Source organism: Tachyglossus aculeatus, chromosome 9, assembly GCF_015852505.1.
Source record: "Tachyglossus aculeatus isolate mTacAcu1 chromosome 9, mTacAcu1.pri, whole genome shotgun sequence".
Classification (NCBI taxonomy): Eukaryota; Metazoa; Chordata; class Mammalia; order Monotremata; family Tachyglossidae; genus Tachyglossus; species Tachyglossus aculeatus.
Genome location: NC_052074.1, coordinates 30338523 through 30355814, shown reverse-complemented (window position 1 = coordinate 30355814; position 17292 = coordinate 30338523). Strand labels below are relative to the sequence as shown.

General features: G+C 45.0%; 1 protein-coding gene across 1 annotated transcript; it reads right to left on the bottom strand.

Annotated features, from left to right (window-relative positions):
• Nucleotides 1-2981: 2981 nt before the first annotated feature.
• Nucleotides 2982-16126, bottom strand: LOC119932308 (WD repeat and coiled-coil-containing protein-like). Its single transcript, XM_038751423.1, has 5 exons — nucleotides 16117-16126; nucleotides 13481-13535; nucleotides 8647-10525; nucleotides 8017-8134; nucleotides 2982-3556 (listed from the first exon to the last, which is right to left on the bottom strand). The coding sequence occupies exons 2-5, from the start codon at nucleotides 13501-13503 to the stop codon at nucleotides 3411-3413; spliced, it is 2166 nt and encodes a 721-aa protein (XP_038607351.1). The 5' UTR covers nucleotides 13504-13535; nucleotides 16117-16126; the 3' UTR covers nucleotides 2982-3410.
• Between the last annotated feature and the right edge of the window lie 1166 nt (nucleotides 16127-17292).

Genomic DNA, 17292 nt, shown 5'->3' with positions numbered 1-17292 from the left:
GTGAAGGACGAGCAAATTCCAGACACACTGGTCCATCACAGTGTTTACCCACTACCAGCCTGGCATCCTCCCGGACGGGAACAAAAAAAACCTCGCAATTCTGTGAATTAGACAAAACAGACTGTTTTCTCCATCAAAGATCAGTGTTTGGGGGCTGGGAGGGTTTTTGGTTTTTTTTGGTGTGGGGGTGTGTGTGTGTGTGTGTGTGTGTGTTTTGCAAGGGGGGAATAGTAATAATAATATAATTTTGGTATTAAGCGCTTACTATGTGCAAAGCACTGTTCTAAGCACTGGGGAGGGATACAAGGTGATCAGGTTGTCCCCCCGTGGGGCTCACAGTCTTCACCCCCATTTGACAAATGACGGAACTGAGGCCCAGAGAAGTGAAGTGACTCGCCCAAAGTCACGCAGCTGACAAGTGGCGGAGCAGGGATTTGAACCCATGACCTCTGACTCCAAAGCCCGTGCTCTTTCCACTGAGCCACACTGCTTCTCTAGTATTTTTCTTAAATTGAGTTTCAGGAGGGAAAAAACAAAGCTGATGCCACAACTTTGCTGATGAAAAAGAGAAAATATTTTAATTTAGATGCCCTTCTTGTAACTTGGAAATACTTTAACTTCAAATAATAAAAAAAGCACATTTCCTGTATATGTGCTTGAATGTATTCTGCAACGTATTCAACTATGGTGTGTTCGCCCCATGTCTGATTTCTGAATAATCTGTTTCTACAAAACTTAGAGGAAACAGTTCCAGAGACAGCCAGAATCTGGCCCAGAATGGTTCGAATTGGCCATGGATTTGAGGAGTTCCCCTCAAACTGGGAAGACATGGAAGTTCTGGGAGAATTCTGTATGGTTTCTGTTTAGAGGTTTTGTGATTTTACTTGGTTTTACAAGAATCTAAACCTTTAAAAAAGGAAAAAAAAAAAACCTTGGCCTCCAACCTCTTCTGCCTTTCTCTCTTCAGTTAGTAATCAATCGATGGGCCTGGTTTTCCTGAGTTTGGTCAGGGAGGGCGAGGCAGTGGCTTTTCCCTGTGGAACTACCCTCCCTGACCAAACTCAGGAAAACCAGGCCCATCCTGATTTTTTGCACCACGTAAGACCATAAATAGTGCCATCACTGGGGTCAGACCAGTGATCCAGATGGTTGCGGGCAGGAGAGTACAGTATAACAACAATGTCCCATCTTGATTACCCTTCTCTGAGCTTTCCCCTGCGGTCTTCTGTCCCACCTTCAATGCAGCAACCAGAACTACACCCCCCCTTTGCAAGTGTGGACTTACTATGGTATCATCAGTGCTTAGAACAGTGCTTGGCACATAGCAAGCGCTTAACGAATGCCTTTATTATTATATAGTAGTGCGTAGTGCAGGGCTCTGCACACAATAAGCATTTAATACGATTGAATGAGTACAGTAGCAAAACTAGGCCTTTGGTTATTTTCAAATCCCCTTCCAAGTGGCCTTTTTGGTTGCTGCCATCCACGACCTTATTTTTGAGCAGTCACCAGTGACGCCACGATCTATTTAATAATAATAATAATAATGATAATAATAATGGCATTTGTTAAGCGCTTACCATGTGCAAAGCACTGTTCTAAGCGCTGAGGGGGGACACAGGTTGTCCCGCGTGGGGCTCACAGTCTTAATCCCCATTTTACATATGAGGTAACGGAGGCTCAGAAAAGTGAAGTGACTTGCCCAACCAAGGTCACAAAGCAGATATAATAATAATAATAATGATGGTATTTGTTAAGCGCTTACTATGTGCAAAGCACCGTTCTAAGCGCTGGGGAGGTTACAAGGTGATCAGGTTGCCCCACGGGGGGGCTCACAGTTTTAATCCCCATTTTACAGATGAGGTAACAGGCACAGAGAAGTGAAGTGACTTGCCCAAAGTCACACAGCTGACAGTTGGCGGAGCCGGGATTAGAACCCATGACCTCTGACTCCCAAGCCCGGGCTCCTTCCACCGAGCCACGATGCTTCTAGACTGTAAACTTGTTGTGGGTAGGGAGTGTGTCTGTTAATTGCTATATTATACTCTCCCAAGCACTAGGTACAGTGCTACTTGTATATCTCCTAACACCATACTTGTACATCACCAACTCTTGAGATGTGTGAAAAACTCACCCATCCTGAGGGCGCTCAGTGATTACTGGAATACAGTCCCGAAGACACCTATTTTGTGTCTGCCTCAAAGCCAAGGGTCCCTTGAATCCTGGTCTTTGAAAACCAACTTGCTCCTGGAAGCCTGTGATCTGATTAGGTCCACAGATGCCTCGGAAACAGAAACCAGGCCATACCAGGTCATTATTGTCCCTGGGGAGCTGATTTCAGACACACTGGCTCCACTTCCATTCTCTTTCAGCCACCGCCTAATGCATCTGAGCTGTGTGGTGCACTTACTTTTTCCAATTCCTGCTCAAACTGGAAAAATTGCAACGGATTCACGCCTCCAGGGACAGCTGTTCTATATTATTTTCTTTCCAGACGATTGTAAAGCAAAGGGGAAGAAAAGCGAAAGAAAGCATATGCGTGGGCAATGGGGCTTCTGTGTATGAATCAATTTATCGAGCAGAGGTACACCGACCAGCCATGTAAAGATCAATTTGTTCAAGCCGCTGCAGCTGAAATTTACGATCCTGCTTTGAAGTCAGCATAGAGCCGGTGTCTATTTAGAGGAGACAAGCATCTGAAGTCTGCGAAACTGGTGCACACGGCATAGCAAATTAATCCTCAGTGAAATGAACATTCACAAATACACCTTGGGACTTGAATTCACAACAGAAAGTTCAACATCAAGATTAAGTGGCCAACAGGGTGGATTAAGGAAGTTTAGCCGTTCGAAGGGTGGGCCCCACTGGCAATAACACATTCCAACTCCCCAGTTGTCCCTTCTCCCAAAAGCTGCCTTTCCCCACGGTTCAGCTCTTCACACCCCCACTCTCCGTTCACAGACCTTCTGGAAACAATAAAATAAACCCACAATACCTTGTCTTTTTATTATGTGAATTCTGCCATTGGATAAAACCTTCAAAACACACACACACACACACACACACACACACACACACACACACACAGTTGTGAAATAACAAGAAACTGTCCTGAGGCATCTCTAAGTGCTGTGACCAGCCGATGGGCAATGATATAGTTCTAGGGTGGAGTGCTGGCCTCAGTACAGCTGCAAGCACTACGGGCAAAACATTAAAAAAAAATCCACATTGAGATATCGGCGAAAGCTTTAACCTTTGTAACAGTCCTCTGTGAAACTTGTTTTTTTAAGAAACGATCTTGTCTGAACAGTTCTGCAGCAAATACTTAATAGAAATTTTAAACCTCACCGCTTGGCTTTTCCGCAGAATCATGGGCATCCCCGCTTTTGGCAGAATGGTCTCTGAAGACTTCAGGGGGCTTGCTGAGGTCGAGCGAAATTGTCTTGGGAGGTTTCTGAGCCGACCCTGCCATCTCTTATGATTATTTCCTGGGTGGTTGTGAAAGTTAATGGGATGAAGCCTTCACTGTCAGCGGCAAGGATGATCCAGAGGGAATCTACAAAGCAAAAGAGAGTAAGGACCGAATCACTGGAGGGAAGGCAAACGTAGTGCTAAAAAGGCTTTTTGCTACTCAGTACATGAAGACCCCAGAAAGCTGATCACCCGACAGAGCTAGATAGGAGCAGCCACAAGCAGCAGCAGCTCAACCTGATAATTAATATTTGATAAGAGCCAGGCACTGTACTAAGTGCTGGGGTGGATATTAGCAAATCGGGTTGGACACATTCCTTGTCCCATGTGGGGCCCATCTCTCGATCCTCATCTTACGGATGAGTTAATTGAGGCACAGAAAAGCCAAGTAACTTGCTTAAGGTTACACAGCAGACAAGAGGCAGAGCCAGGATTAGAACCCACAACCTTCTGACTCCCAAGCCCACGCTCTATCCACTACGCCTAGTGCCTCAAATTCCCCCGCCCCATCTTCTTTCTCATTCCAGAGCAGAGGGATCTAGAGGGAAGTAAGAATGGGTCTCTTCTCCTCAAAACCTAAAAACGGTTGCCCACTTCTCTTCGCATCAAGCTAAAACCGGTTTTTTCAAAGCATTCTCGCCCTCCGACTTACCCACTTCCTTCTCACGACACTCCAGCTCACACTCTTCTTTCCTCTCAATCAGTGGCATTTATTGAGTGCTTACTATGAGCAAAGCACTGCACTAAGTGCTTGGGAGAGTACAATACAACTGACTGGGTAGACACCCTTCCCTGCTCACAGGCTAAACTCTCAGGCTAACCTCCCCACTGGACCTTGTTCTCTTTCATTCATTCATTCAATCGTATTTACTGAGCGCTTACTGTGTGCAGAGCACTGTACTAAGCGCTTGCTGATCTATTCCTCTTCCCTTCCCCACTACTTAGAACTCTCTCCTGCTTCATATCTGACAGACCAGAACGCTTCCCGTCTTCAAAACCCAACCGAAATCACATCTCCTCTAGGAGGCCTTAATTAATATGAAATCGCCTCCCCTTATTAGCTCGCTAAATGCCATTTCAGCACTTCTACACCACCTAACCACTCAACTCCAGGTAGCACTTAACATACCTATCTTATACCCCCTATTATCATCATCAATTGATGCTTGGAAGAGCACGATACAACAGAGTTGGTAGAAACACTCCCTGCCCACAACAAGCTTATTGTCTAGGGGGTAGAGAGACATTAATATAAATCATTTATAATATATAATTTATAGATATGTACATACGTGCTGTGGGGTTAAGAGAAGGGTGAATATCAAATGCCCAAATACCAGAGATCCTAGTGTACAGGTGACACAGAAGGGAGAAGGAGATGGGCATGAGGGCTTAATCGGAGAAAGTCTCCTGGAGATTGACCTATTGCTTCTTCCTATCTGCATCTGAAATTATTGCCTCTCTCCTTTGCTAGACTGTAAGCTTCTTGAAGGCAGGGATCATGTCTATTAATTCTCTCACCCTCACAAGCAGTTAATACAGTGCTCTGAACGCCGAAGGCACTCAATAGACACAGCAGATTGATAGTCTGCTTTAAAGTGTTACAAATAAAACGGCAGGAAACCCTATCGATCCTTAATTATTCAAGGCGGGGGTAAAATGGAGCTTTTCTTCAATCTCAGAGACCAAAAACAAGTGAGGATGGTGTGTGAGTCACGGGCTGCCCGTGGCAAAAAAAGCGGAGTCCAAAACTAAGGAAACAATCCAGACACAGCCAGGACCCTTGGAGGGCTTGGTGGGATCCCATTACAGCAAGGGAAGAGATGTAAAACAAAGGACTGAAAGGAAAATATTGGGAAATATTCCCGCAAAAGAGGCCCTTCGAGAGGAGGATCTAAGCCTTGGTTAGCCACTGTCCAGGGCTTCGCTGGGATGTCACGGGGGTGTTACTTCAAAGCTAGAAGTCCTGCCAGGCCCATTTCCCATCCCACTGGTTAATTCGAAGTCTCAAATAAGTTTCATAAGACACACATGGAAAATGGCTCTCTTCTCATCAACCCTCAAAAGTTTCCGTGCCATTCATTTTGGATCCGAGAAGGGACATAACCCCGAGCTCTAAACCTATTTGAAATACCCACTAGCTTTCACCCTCTGAAGGGGCAGTAAATTTCTCTGAGAAAAATCCGTTTGTTTAGAGAACCCTAGGGCTGAAAAAAGCTTTTGAGAAGTCACTTCAGACAGGATTTAAATCGCCTAGGTATTACTTTACAACTCTTTACTCACTTGTCTCCAAGCTCTCTGCATCCCTCAGACTGTGGAGCCTACATGGGAGGACATTACTCTAGGAAGAGAGGGGGGCAGGTCCTTCATGTAACATTCCCTTTTTTTTGAATCCTGAAACCATGCTTGTGTTTTAAAAAAAACAGCAAGGGCTCACTGGTCCCCAGTCAGCTCGGGTTCCTCTGCAATCTCTCATTTCTGATGGATTGCACTTTGAAGTCACCGGAAGCGGCAATCCGTTGGTGCCTTCTAAGTTTTAAATTCCTTTTCAAGGGGAAGTAGTTCAGAGGAAGCGGGGTCCAGGATTAAGAGGGACTTTCCTGGCCCCACTCCTGAGAAAACGCTATGTGGGAAATTGGGAAATGCATTTTAGAAGGAAGAAACCAAGCTTAAAATACGCACTGAGTACCACCGGCCAAATCTTCCAAAGGGAAGCGGTGTTTTTACAAAGATTTTTGTGGTGGACATACTCCATTTTGATCCTTTCCTTGAACAGCATGGTCTAGTGGACAAGGCACGGGCCCGGGAGTCAGAAGGACCTGGGTTCTAATTCCGACTCCACCACTTGTCTACTCTGTGACCTTGGTGGAGACACTTTGCTTCTCTTTGCTTCCGTTACCTCATCTGTCAAATGGGGATTAAGACCGTGAGTCCGATGTGAGATATGGACCGTGTCCAACCTGATTACCTTGTACCTACCCTAGTGCTTAGTACAGTGCTTGGCATCATCATCATCATCATCAATCGTATTTATAGAGCGCTTACTGTGTGCAGAGCACTGTACTAAGCGCTTGGGAAGTACAAGTTGGCAACATATAACTGTTGGCACACAGTAAGCGCTTAACAAGGCCTTAAAAAAAAAAACGACGGTCCCCAGGCACCCCTGACAGTGCTCTGCAGTTCAGGGAGGGTTCAGTACAGCACTCCACACACAGCAGCCCTCGATGCAATTCATTTCGCAAAAACGAGGCTACTACAAGTGAGGTTTCAGTCATGCCGGTCAGAACGTACGCCCCACTGGGGAACTTCTATCATCATCATCAATCGTATTTATTGAGCGCTTACTGTGTGCAGAGCACTGGACTAAGCGCTTGGGAAGTACAAGTTGGCAACGTATAGAGACAGTCCCTACCCAATAGTGGGCTCACAGTCTAAAAGGGGGAGACAGAGAACAAAACCAAACATACTAACAAAATAAAATAAATAGACTATCTTCCAATGGTTTAACTCTCTTGAGCCTCAACAATCGGCTTCAAGCTTAGCTTCCAGAGTGTTCCGCGTTCTCAGCTCCCCTACCTCGGCCTCCTTCCGCACACCGTTCCCCCGGCCTTTACCACTCTCCCCTCCAAATCAAAGACACCGCAGCCTTTCCTGGGTTCAAAGTCCTCCTAAAATCCCACGTCCTCCACAAGCCTTCCCAGACTGAGCCCCTTCCTTCCTCTCCCCCTCGTCCCCCTCTCCATCCCATCTTACCTCCCTCCCTTCCCCCACAGCACCTGTATATATGTATATATGTTTGTACATATTTTTTTACTCTATTTATTCATTTATTTAATTTATTTCTACATATCTATCCTATTTTATTTTGTTAGTATGTTTGGTTTTGTTCTCTGTCTCCCCCTTTTAGACGGTGAGCCCACTGTTGGGTAGGGACTGTCTCTATATGTTGCCAATTTGTACTTCCCAAGCGCTTAGTACAGTGCTCTGCACATAGTAAGCGCTCAATAAATACGATTGATGATGATGATGATGATGAAGCCTTCCCCAGCTGAAGCCCAACATCACAATTCATGTCAACCCGACAGCCACATTTGGCACTTACATTACTTTTATTTACATTTTACTCTTCTCCAGCACCTGAATATGTAAGCATATATTTACTGTACCATTGATTATATACATATATATGTTATGCGGTCATATATATAATATACATACTCAGTTAAGCAGTATTATATGTATGTTTGACTGCATAACTGATTTTATAAATACACATATATAAAATCAATGGTACAGGCAATTATTTATTCTACTTCATTTGCAATATTTTTCATGTCTGTCTCCCCAGTCAGAGCGTAAGTTCCTTAACGGTAAAGCAACTGTTTTATGCTTCTGCTGTACTTTCCTATGGCTTAGAACAACACAGTGGTGCACTCAATAAATACCATTACTACTAGTACTACGCCTCCTCCTCTTGTTCTCATTACCAATTTAAGCCACAGAGTAGAATGGAAAAATTCTATTTCTTAACTTGGATTGACTTACCGTGCTGCATTTCAACGAGAGAAAGGCCAAAAGTCCGCTGGATCACACTGAGCCGAAGTTTGCCGTCGCAGAGGAGAAAAGTTCGCCTTTCAACGACGGAGCCTACGACCTGGGGTCTCTCCAGAGACAAAAACAAAGACCGTTAGGCTAGTGCGGAAATTAGAAATGGGAGCAAAATTTCTTGGCCTCTCAAATCCAAACCTGGATTCTTTACTTCTAGCTGGGTTCATTATTCTATCATCATCATCATCATCATCAATCGTATTTAATATGTTCTGTTTTGTTGTCTGTCTCCCCCTTCTAGACTGTAAGCCCGCTGTTGGGTAGGGACCGTCTCTATATGTTGCCGACTTGTACTTCCCAAGCGCTTAGTACAGTGCTCTGCACACAGTAAGCGCTCAATAAATACGATTGAATGAATGAATAAGCAGCAAAAATCCTTGCAACCGCGCCCCACCCCAAAAGAGAAATCAAAATTGCATAAGTGCCCTGCGCTATAACTTGATTAAAGAGCGGAACGTTAGCAGAACCACTGTTAACATCAACGAAGACTTCTAGAACATCTCCCAAATGGCTGACTCGGCCCTGGGCGACCCGATTAGGGGGCTGGTTCCTAGGAGATGAAGTTACCTGATAAATGACGTGAACAAAAGAAGGTTCCTGAGAAAGTGGATACACTGCAGAAGTCTTCCCATTTTGCTTAAGGTCAGGAAGTTGAGGTAGGCGCTGCTGTAATTCAGAAAAGCTCTCACACAGCCTTTCTAGATCTTTGATCAACCGACTGGCTTTCCTCGGGGGGTTGCTTTTGGGCGGACGCGGAGATTCCTGCGTGTGGCTAAACTGCATCTTAGGAAAAGCGCGTTTGTTGGGCTCCTTGAGAGATCCGGGACTGACGGGCTCCACCTCCGGAGTTTCCAGAGCCACGGGACGCTCGGAGGAAATCTGGGTTTTGCTGCGCTGACTCACCCTGGGTAGCTGGCTCTGCTCACGCTCAGGGCTCTTGACTTCTTCTATAAGTGGTTTTCTCCCTAGAAAAGGAGCGTCGCTCCCCGGGATCAAAAGCTTTTCGCCTCCGAGAAAGGACGCCGAGGGGAGGTTTTCGGGCGACTTCCTTCGGCCGGCGACATCTAACCCGTAGGCAGTGGGTGAATCGCTGGGGCTGCTGCCTGATGAGGTGGAAGACTCTTCTTCCTCGAGCAGTATTTCTTTAACCGTCAGGTGAAGAGAGAACTTGTCGGACTTGGACGAGGGAAGGAAAGCAGGCTCGGCGGACTTCTGCTTCCCCACCAAAATTAACAGCAGGCTGTTACGCAGGAAACAAATGCCCTTGGGTCTTTCACAAGCCGCCAGTTGGATCCGCTGGATATTTGGCATCGAAGAAGGAGTTAGCGAGTAGACCAAAATGACGTTGCAAGTGTTGGAGGCGATGGCCACTACCTGGGCTCTAGGATCGAACGCCATTATGTCGGGGACCAGAATCCCTGGGATGTTGACTTTCCTAGTGGTGGTGGCCTTCGGCTCAAAGGACACCAAGATCAAATGGGAAGAGTCGTGACCGCTTCCTGTCAAATAATCCTTGGGTTTCAGATTCAGGAGAGGATTGGGTCTAGGCCGTGGATCGTCGGAGTGCATACCAGTCAGATCCACCGTACCCGGTGAGAGAGAAGACGCGGACTTTTCGGGATCTTGGGCGGCTCTCCCCGGAGCTTTAGGGAGCTCCTCATCGACGAACAGCAACGTTGACTGTGACAGGAAAGAATTCATCTCGCCGTCGGCTGGGATATCGAAGGCAATTCCCGCGTTCAAACCACAAATCTTATCTAACGGAAGCTCGGTGGCTACAGCGATCTGGAGACCCACGGTGGCTTCGATAGCACAGATGTAGCCTCCCACGTCGAAAATCGGGCAAAAGGAACAGGGGAGCAGGGTCTTCTGGGCGTCGTCCCAGTTGTAAGAATGCAACGCGCTGCCCACGGCCAGCACCAAGCGATCGCCCTCCTCGGTCCAACAACCACAGTGGATGAGACCGCTGGCTTTGATGTCGGCTTTCACGATGATGCTGTCGCAACGGACCGAGCAGATGACCGAGGCGTCCCGGTTGGTCAGGACGGTCAGGATCTCCTTGCTCGGGTGCCACACGCAGCCCTGAGGGAGCACGGGAAACGGCTCTCTAACCTCACAGCTCTGGGAGACCAGGAGCTTGTTCTTCTCCGGGCTGCTGTAGCAGAGCTCCCACACGGTGATGTGCTTCTTGTGCTGGACCGCGAGCAGAGCCGGCCAGTTGGCTGCGAAGACGGGGCCCCAGGACAGCCCGTGGACGTGCTCGAACTGTCCTAAGACGCTGCAGCCGCCCAGCCTGGGTTCTCCGTTCTGAAGGGGCGCCAGGAGCACCTGCTTCCCATCCGTCCAGGCCAGCCCGAAGATCGGGTGGATGGCTTGAGTCAAGGCGTTAACGCCAGTCCGCGGGAGTCTGCCCTTTCCCAGTTCCATCCTCTCGAACGGAGGTCGGCTGAAATCACGAGAAAGACGAACCGTGAATCCTTCTCGTCCCCCGGGGCCGCGGTTGGATGACAGTCCAGACTGAACCCGGGGCCCGTTGGGGGTTCGGTTCATAAATTTTCATTTCTAACGGGCTCGATGCGGACGGACTAAATCGCAATCCGCGTGAACGTTTGATCGTACGATCTGAGGTGCTTGGAGTTAACCCAGACTCCTCGCTACTATTTAGTCTCCACTGGAGAACGTTTTGTTTTAAAGTGCCTTAGTGTACCTCAGTCAATCGTATTTATTGAGCTCTTACTGTGTGCAGACCACTGTACTAAAAGCTTGGGAGAGCACGCCTTCCCAGACTGAGCCCCCTTTCTCCTCTCCTCCTCTCCATCCCCGCCACCCTACCTCCTTCCCCTCCCCACAGCACCTGTATATATGTTTGTACAGATTTATCACTCTATTTATTTTACTTGTACATATTTACTATACTATTTATTTTGTTAATGATGTGCATATAGCTATAATTCTATTTGTTCTGACGACTTTGACATCTGTGTACATGTTTTGTTTTGTTGTCTGTCTCCCCCTTCTAGACTGTGAGCCCGTTGTTGGGTAGGGACCGTCTCTATAGGTTGCCAACTTGTACTTCGCAAGTGCCTAGTACAGTAAGCGCTCAATAAATACGATTGAATGAACAATAAATGGACACATTCCCTGCCCACAATTAGTTTATAGTCTACAGGGGGAGACAGACATTAATAAAGATAAATAACTCACAGAGATAGATATCTACATATAGATTTATAGATATATAGATATAGATATAGATAGCTGACCCACCATGGAGTATGGGCCTGGGAGTTAGAAGGACCTGGGTTCTAGTCCCAGATCTTCCACTTGTCTGCTGGGTGACCTTGGGCAAGTCACTTCACTTCTCTTGACCTCAGTTACCTTATCTGTAAAATGGGGATTAAGACTGCGAGCCCCACCTGGGGCATGGACCGTGTCCAACCTTGTGTCTACCCCAGCGCTCAGTACAGTGCTGAGCACGGGCTTGGGAGTCAGAGGTCACGGGTTCTAATCCCGGCTCCGCCACATCATGTCTGCTGTGTGACCTTGGGCAAGTCACTTAACTTCTCTGAGCCTCAGTTAACTCATCTGTTAAATGGGGATTAAGACTGTGAGCCTCAAGTGGGACAACCTGATCACCTTGTATTCCCCCGACTGCTTAGAACAGTGCTTTGCACATAGAAAGCGCTTAACAAATGCCATCATCATTATTATTATTATTACGGTGCCTGGAACAAAGTGCTTAACAAAAACCATAAAAACCCCCTCCCTTTTCTCCTCGCAATCCCAACACAATCAAAGACCCTTCCGGTAAAATTCTAAAAAGAAAAATAGTCGCTAATATAGGAAATTAATTTAAAGGAGTCATATTTTGTTGGAAAGAAATCGGGAGGGATGCAAAACATTTCGAAAAAATTGACATTACGGCTGAAATTTTCCTGGCCAGGGAGGGAACTACAGAGCAGCAGGGACAAGTGGAAAGAGCATGAGCCTCGGCGTCAGAGGACCTGGGTTCTAATCCCACCTCTGCCACTTCCCTGCTCTATGACCTACAGCAAGACATTTGATTTAATTTATGTAATTATTATGCAATTTATTTATTCATATTAATGCCTGTCACCCCCTCTAGACTGGAAGCTCATTGTAAGCAGGGAATGTTTCTGTTTCTTGTTATACTGCATTCATTCAGTCGTATTTACTGAGCACTTTCTGTGCTAAGTGCTTGTTCTTGGAAGAGTACAATACAACAATAAACAGACTCATTCCCTGCCCACAACGAGCAAGTGCTTAGCATAGTGCTTTACACACAGTAAGCACTAAATGAATATGAATGAATGAATGAACTTTAACTTCTTGGTATCTCGGTTTCCTCATCTGTAAAATGGGGATTCAAGACCTGTTTTTCTTCCTTAGTTGGTGAAATCCATGCAGGATAGGGCCTGTGTCTGACCCGAATATCAACCCCAGGGTTTAGTACAGTACTTGGCAAAAAGTAAGCAGCTAACAAAACAACGATGAGGCTTAGGATTATATTACTATTATCAATAATATTACCGAATATTGCTCCTCTGCAGAGTGAAATGGAAAGGGCTAGTCTGAAATCAACTCCTGTTCTCTCTACCAACTTCTACCATCTAACCTATGTTACATGACTCATCACAGAATTAGAAATCCAGCTTCAATTTTCTTAAGCTTGTACATATTTAACACTCTATTTATTTATTTTACTTGTACCTATCTATTCTATTTATTTTATTTTGTTAATATGTTTGGTTTTGTTCTCTGTCTCCCCCTTCTAGACTGTGAGCCCACTGTTGGGTAGGGACTGTCTCTATATGTTGCCAACTGGTACTTCCCAAGCGCTTAGTACAGTGCTCTGCACACAGTAAATACAGTGCTCTGCTCAATAAATACGATTGATTGATTGATTAAGCAAAAACGGGCCGCAAAAATAAGGCCAAATACAGTGTTCTCTGTAAATATCCATTGCCTGGTCACAGAATAAATAGTGGATAGAGCCCCAGCCCGGGAGTCAGAAAGTAATGGGTTCTAATCCCAGCTCCACCACTTGTCTGCTGTGTGACCTTGGGCAAGTCACTTCACTGGGCCTCAGTTGCCTCATCTGTAAAATGGGGATTGAGACCGTGAGTCCCATATGGGACAGGGACTGTGTTCAACCCAATCTGCTTGTACTTAGTTATACTTGTATACCTTGCATCACTAACTGCCTGGCACTTAGTAAGTGCTTAACAAATACCGTAATAATTATTATTAGAATTAATAGCAGTAGTAATGGTTAAGGTAGAAGTAGGTTAGAACCAGTTCGCCCGTTTTGAAACACAAACTCTCCAGTCACCAGAAACCCAAGAACTAGAAATTTTAAGTTCTGAAATGAATACTATACCTCTTCAAGTTATTGTTGCTCATCGCCACAGACGTGCTGTTATCACTCTGACCTTCTAAACAAGGAAGAGAGTTAGTGAAAGCTTTGTGCGCTGGTAAAAAAACAAACAACATTCTGCAAAAATATTTTCCAAATATTCAAAGCATTCTTGCATATACAATTTCCAAATGAAATATATCCCCAGCTATTCAGTGGGAAGAAGGGCAGAAAGAGGCCCTTCTCCACTTCATGGCTGAAGACTGCACGTCGTTTCATTCCTCAAAGCCCAGAAGGGAAAAGCTAGCTGAAGGGGAATTCAGAGCAATCAGAGCCTTATAATTGGAAATAATAATAATGATGGCACTTACTAAGTGCTTACTATGTACAAAGCACTGTTCTAAGCGCTGGGGAGGTTACAAGGTGATCGGGTTGTCCCAAAGGGGGCTCACAGTCTTGATCCTCATTTTTAATAATGATAGCATTTATTAAGCGCTTACTATGTGCAAAGCACTGTTCTAAGCACTGGGGAGGTTACAAGGTGATCGGGTTGTCCCACGGGGGGGCTCACAGTCTTCATCCCCATTTTACAGATGAGGTAACTGAGGCTCAGAGAAGTGAAGTGACTTGCCCAAAGTCACACAGCTGACAAGTGGCGGCGCCAGGATTTGAACCCATGACCTCTGACTCCAAAGCCCGTGATCTTTCCATTGAGCCACACTGCAGGGCCCAATACTATCTGACATGAAGTAGCTTCACTGTGACAACAGAGAAGCAGCGTGGCAACGTGGATAGAACTGGTGGCCCGGGAGTCGGAAGAACCTGGGTTCTAATCCCGGCTCTGCCACTTGTCCGCTGTGTGACCTTGGGCAACTCACCTCACTTCTCTGGGCCTCGGTTATCTCATCTATAAAATGGGGATTAAACCCTGAGAGCCCCTCTGTGGGACGTGGACTGCTGTCCAACCTGTTTAGCTTGTATCTACTCCGGCACTTAGTATAGCGCCGGGCACATAGTAGGTAGCTAAAAAATACCGTGGGAAAAAAATTCAACGATGATCAGACTAAAGTCTTTACAACGAAATCTAAAAATGAATTTAAAGCTTTCAATAATCACACTAGACTTGGAAGGTTAAAAACACCACTTGTTGAGGAGAAAAAAATGAAAATAATTTATCATTGTCATTTATAACCAATTTTTTTCCTCTTCTTGAGGTAACAGCTGGGCCTCGTTCATTAATTCACGTCAATGACATGAGCCCCCTAGCAAACCGCTGACTGTAAACGTCTCTAGATTGTAAACTCCCAGAGGGCAGGGATGGTCTGAACCAACTCTACTGCGTTCTCCCAAGCACTTAGGGCAGTGCTCTGCACACAGTAAGCACTCAATAAATACCACTGATTGACAGCTGCATATTATGAATGTCTCCCATCAAAACTGACAGTTGAGCCGCAATTCTGAGACTTCGGAACTGAGGATCTGTTTAAATGGCTTGATTATAGTACTGAGTGGTTTGGGCATCTTCAACTCGCTCGCTCCCTTCCCTGCCAGTTGCATTGCTAGGGGGGCACAAAGGGCACTGAGCAAGGTGGCAGTAAGGAAAAATTTAACAAGAATTGGAAAAAAAAAACCTTGATTTTTTTTAACCTAGCAATGAACTGAAACTAGTTGTAATCCAAAATCCCAATACAGAAGTTATCGAGATTTTTCTAATCAAAAAACAACTGGCAGAACTTTGGAAGCCAGGGGAGACGATTTCTGGCTGACTTACAGGCAGAGCATAATTTTTAATTGCGAATTTCCATTCCGTAATTACCAAAGGGCAACTAGAGTTATTAACATACATGTTACTTTTCTAAGGGAGGAACTGGTGATGTTGCTTTTATCGCCTTATTTATCTTTCATACCTCTTTGCAGGTTTCCTTGTTCTTAGCAGCTTTTAGTGACGTTTCTTTGGGTCAGACTGAATTGTTTGGTGGTGGTTTTCTACCACTCTATATGGGGAATAAGTCCCCTGAACTTTCATTATTGGCTAATGAAGTTAATTGCCTCCTCCCATCTTATTGGGACAAATATCAAGAGTTCTACCCTAAAATCTACTTATGTACTTTGAAAAGCTTATTTACAAATAATGTACAGGCCTCTCTTTGCTGTCTGGGCAGAGAAAATTTGTGCTGTGGGCCAATTAACATTCTAATGACTTCTAAGAGTGCTATGTTTCTCAATATTAGAAGGGAAGATAATGATGAAGAGAGGAGTCAACACTACAACAAAGTTTCTCGGCATTTCAGTAGGTTTAATACTAGCAAAATATCTGGCTCGATAATAAGAAATTAGTTTGTTGTTTCTGAGGGTTTAAACAGAATCCAAATACTATACAATTTGGACCTCTATTTATCAAGAAGACTCAAGTAACCACCAGGACAACTAAGAGCAGAACACTGACCCAACAATACTCAGTTTCTAGTAATTGTACTTCTTGCCAAACAGTACATTTACACTGGGCCAAACACACACGGTTCTGGTCTAACCCAATACCGGTATGCAATTTCGGTATTTGCAATCTAGAAATGAAAATAAGATATGGACGTAGTTCCATCTGCATTTTTTGAGACTGAGAATACAAGAAATGAAAGCCAGGGTCAATAATGGGTAAATACCTGTATTTACTCCATCCTTAGATCCGTCCACATGAAAAGAGCCTGTAAATAGGTAAGCAAAGATATTTCCATGTTAAGTTTATAGTTTGGGAAGATGATAAATTAGAATGTTTAGTTGTGGGTCTGTAGTTGTATCAGTTATCTATTGCAGAGTGATTTATTTTGCCAACTCTGGAAAATAATGTATGCCTTCATTGTTAAAGTGCCTCCGCCATCATTACTAAAACATCGCCACAATTATTATTAATCTATTTTGAGTGGATTGGGTTGAACTGGGCTCCTGGGATCTTATGATTAGAGAAGTAGCATAGCCTAGAGGATGGAGCCCAGGAGTCAGAGGACCTGGGTTCTAATCCCGCCTCTGCCACCTGTCTGCTGCGTGACCTTAGGCAAGTCACTTCACTTCTCTGTGCCTCAGTTCCCTCATCTGTAAAATGGGGATTAGGACCGTGAACCCCATGTGAGGCAGGGACTGTGTCCAAACTGATTTGCTTGTATGTACTCCAGGGCTTAGTACAGTGCCTGCTGCATAGTAAGCACTGAACAAATACCATTTAAAATAAAAATGTGGATCCTTTGATTCATTCAATCATATTTATTGAGCGCTTACTGTGTGCAGAGCACTGCCCTCAAAGAGTTTGCAGTCTAAGGGGGCAGACTGCTTGCCATGAAATACTGAGAAGCAGTATTAGTGGAAAGAGCACAGGCTTGGGAGTCAGAGGTCATGGGTTCTAATCCCACCTCCACGACTTATCCGCTGTGTGATTTGGGGCAAGACACTCCCCTTCTCTGTGCCTCAGTTCCCTCATCTGTCAAATGGGGATGAAGACTGAGAGCCCCATGTGGGACAACTTCGTATCCTCCCCAGCGCTTAGAACAGTGCTTTGCGTACAGTAAGTACTTAATAAATGCCATCATTATTATTATTAGAACAGTGTTTTGCGTATAGTAAGCATTTAATAAATGCCATCATTACCATTAGAACAGTGCTTTGCACACAGTAAGCACTTGATAAATGCCATCACTATTATTATTAGAACAGTACTTTGCACATAGTAAGCACTTAAATGCCATTATTATTATAACAGTGTTTTGCACATAGTAAGCACCTAATAAATGCTGTCATTATTATTATTATTATTAGAAAAGTGCTTTGCACAGTGAACACAATAAATG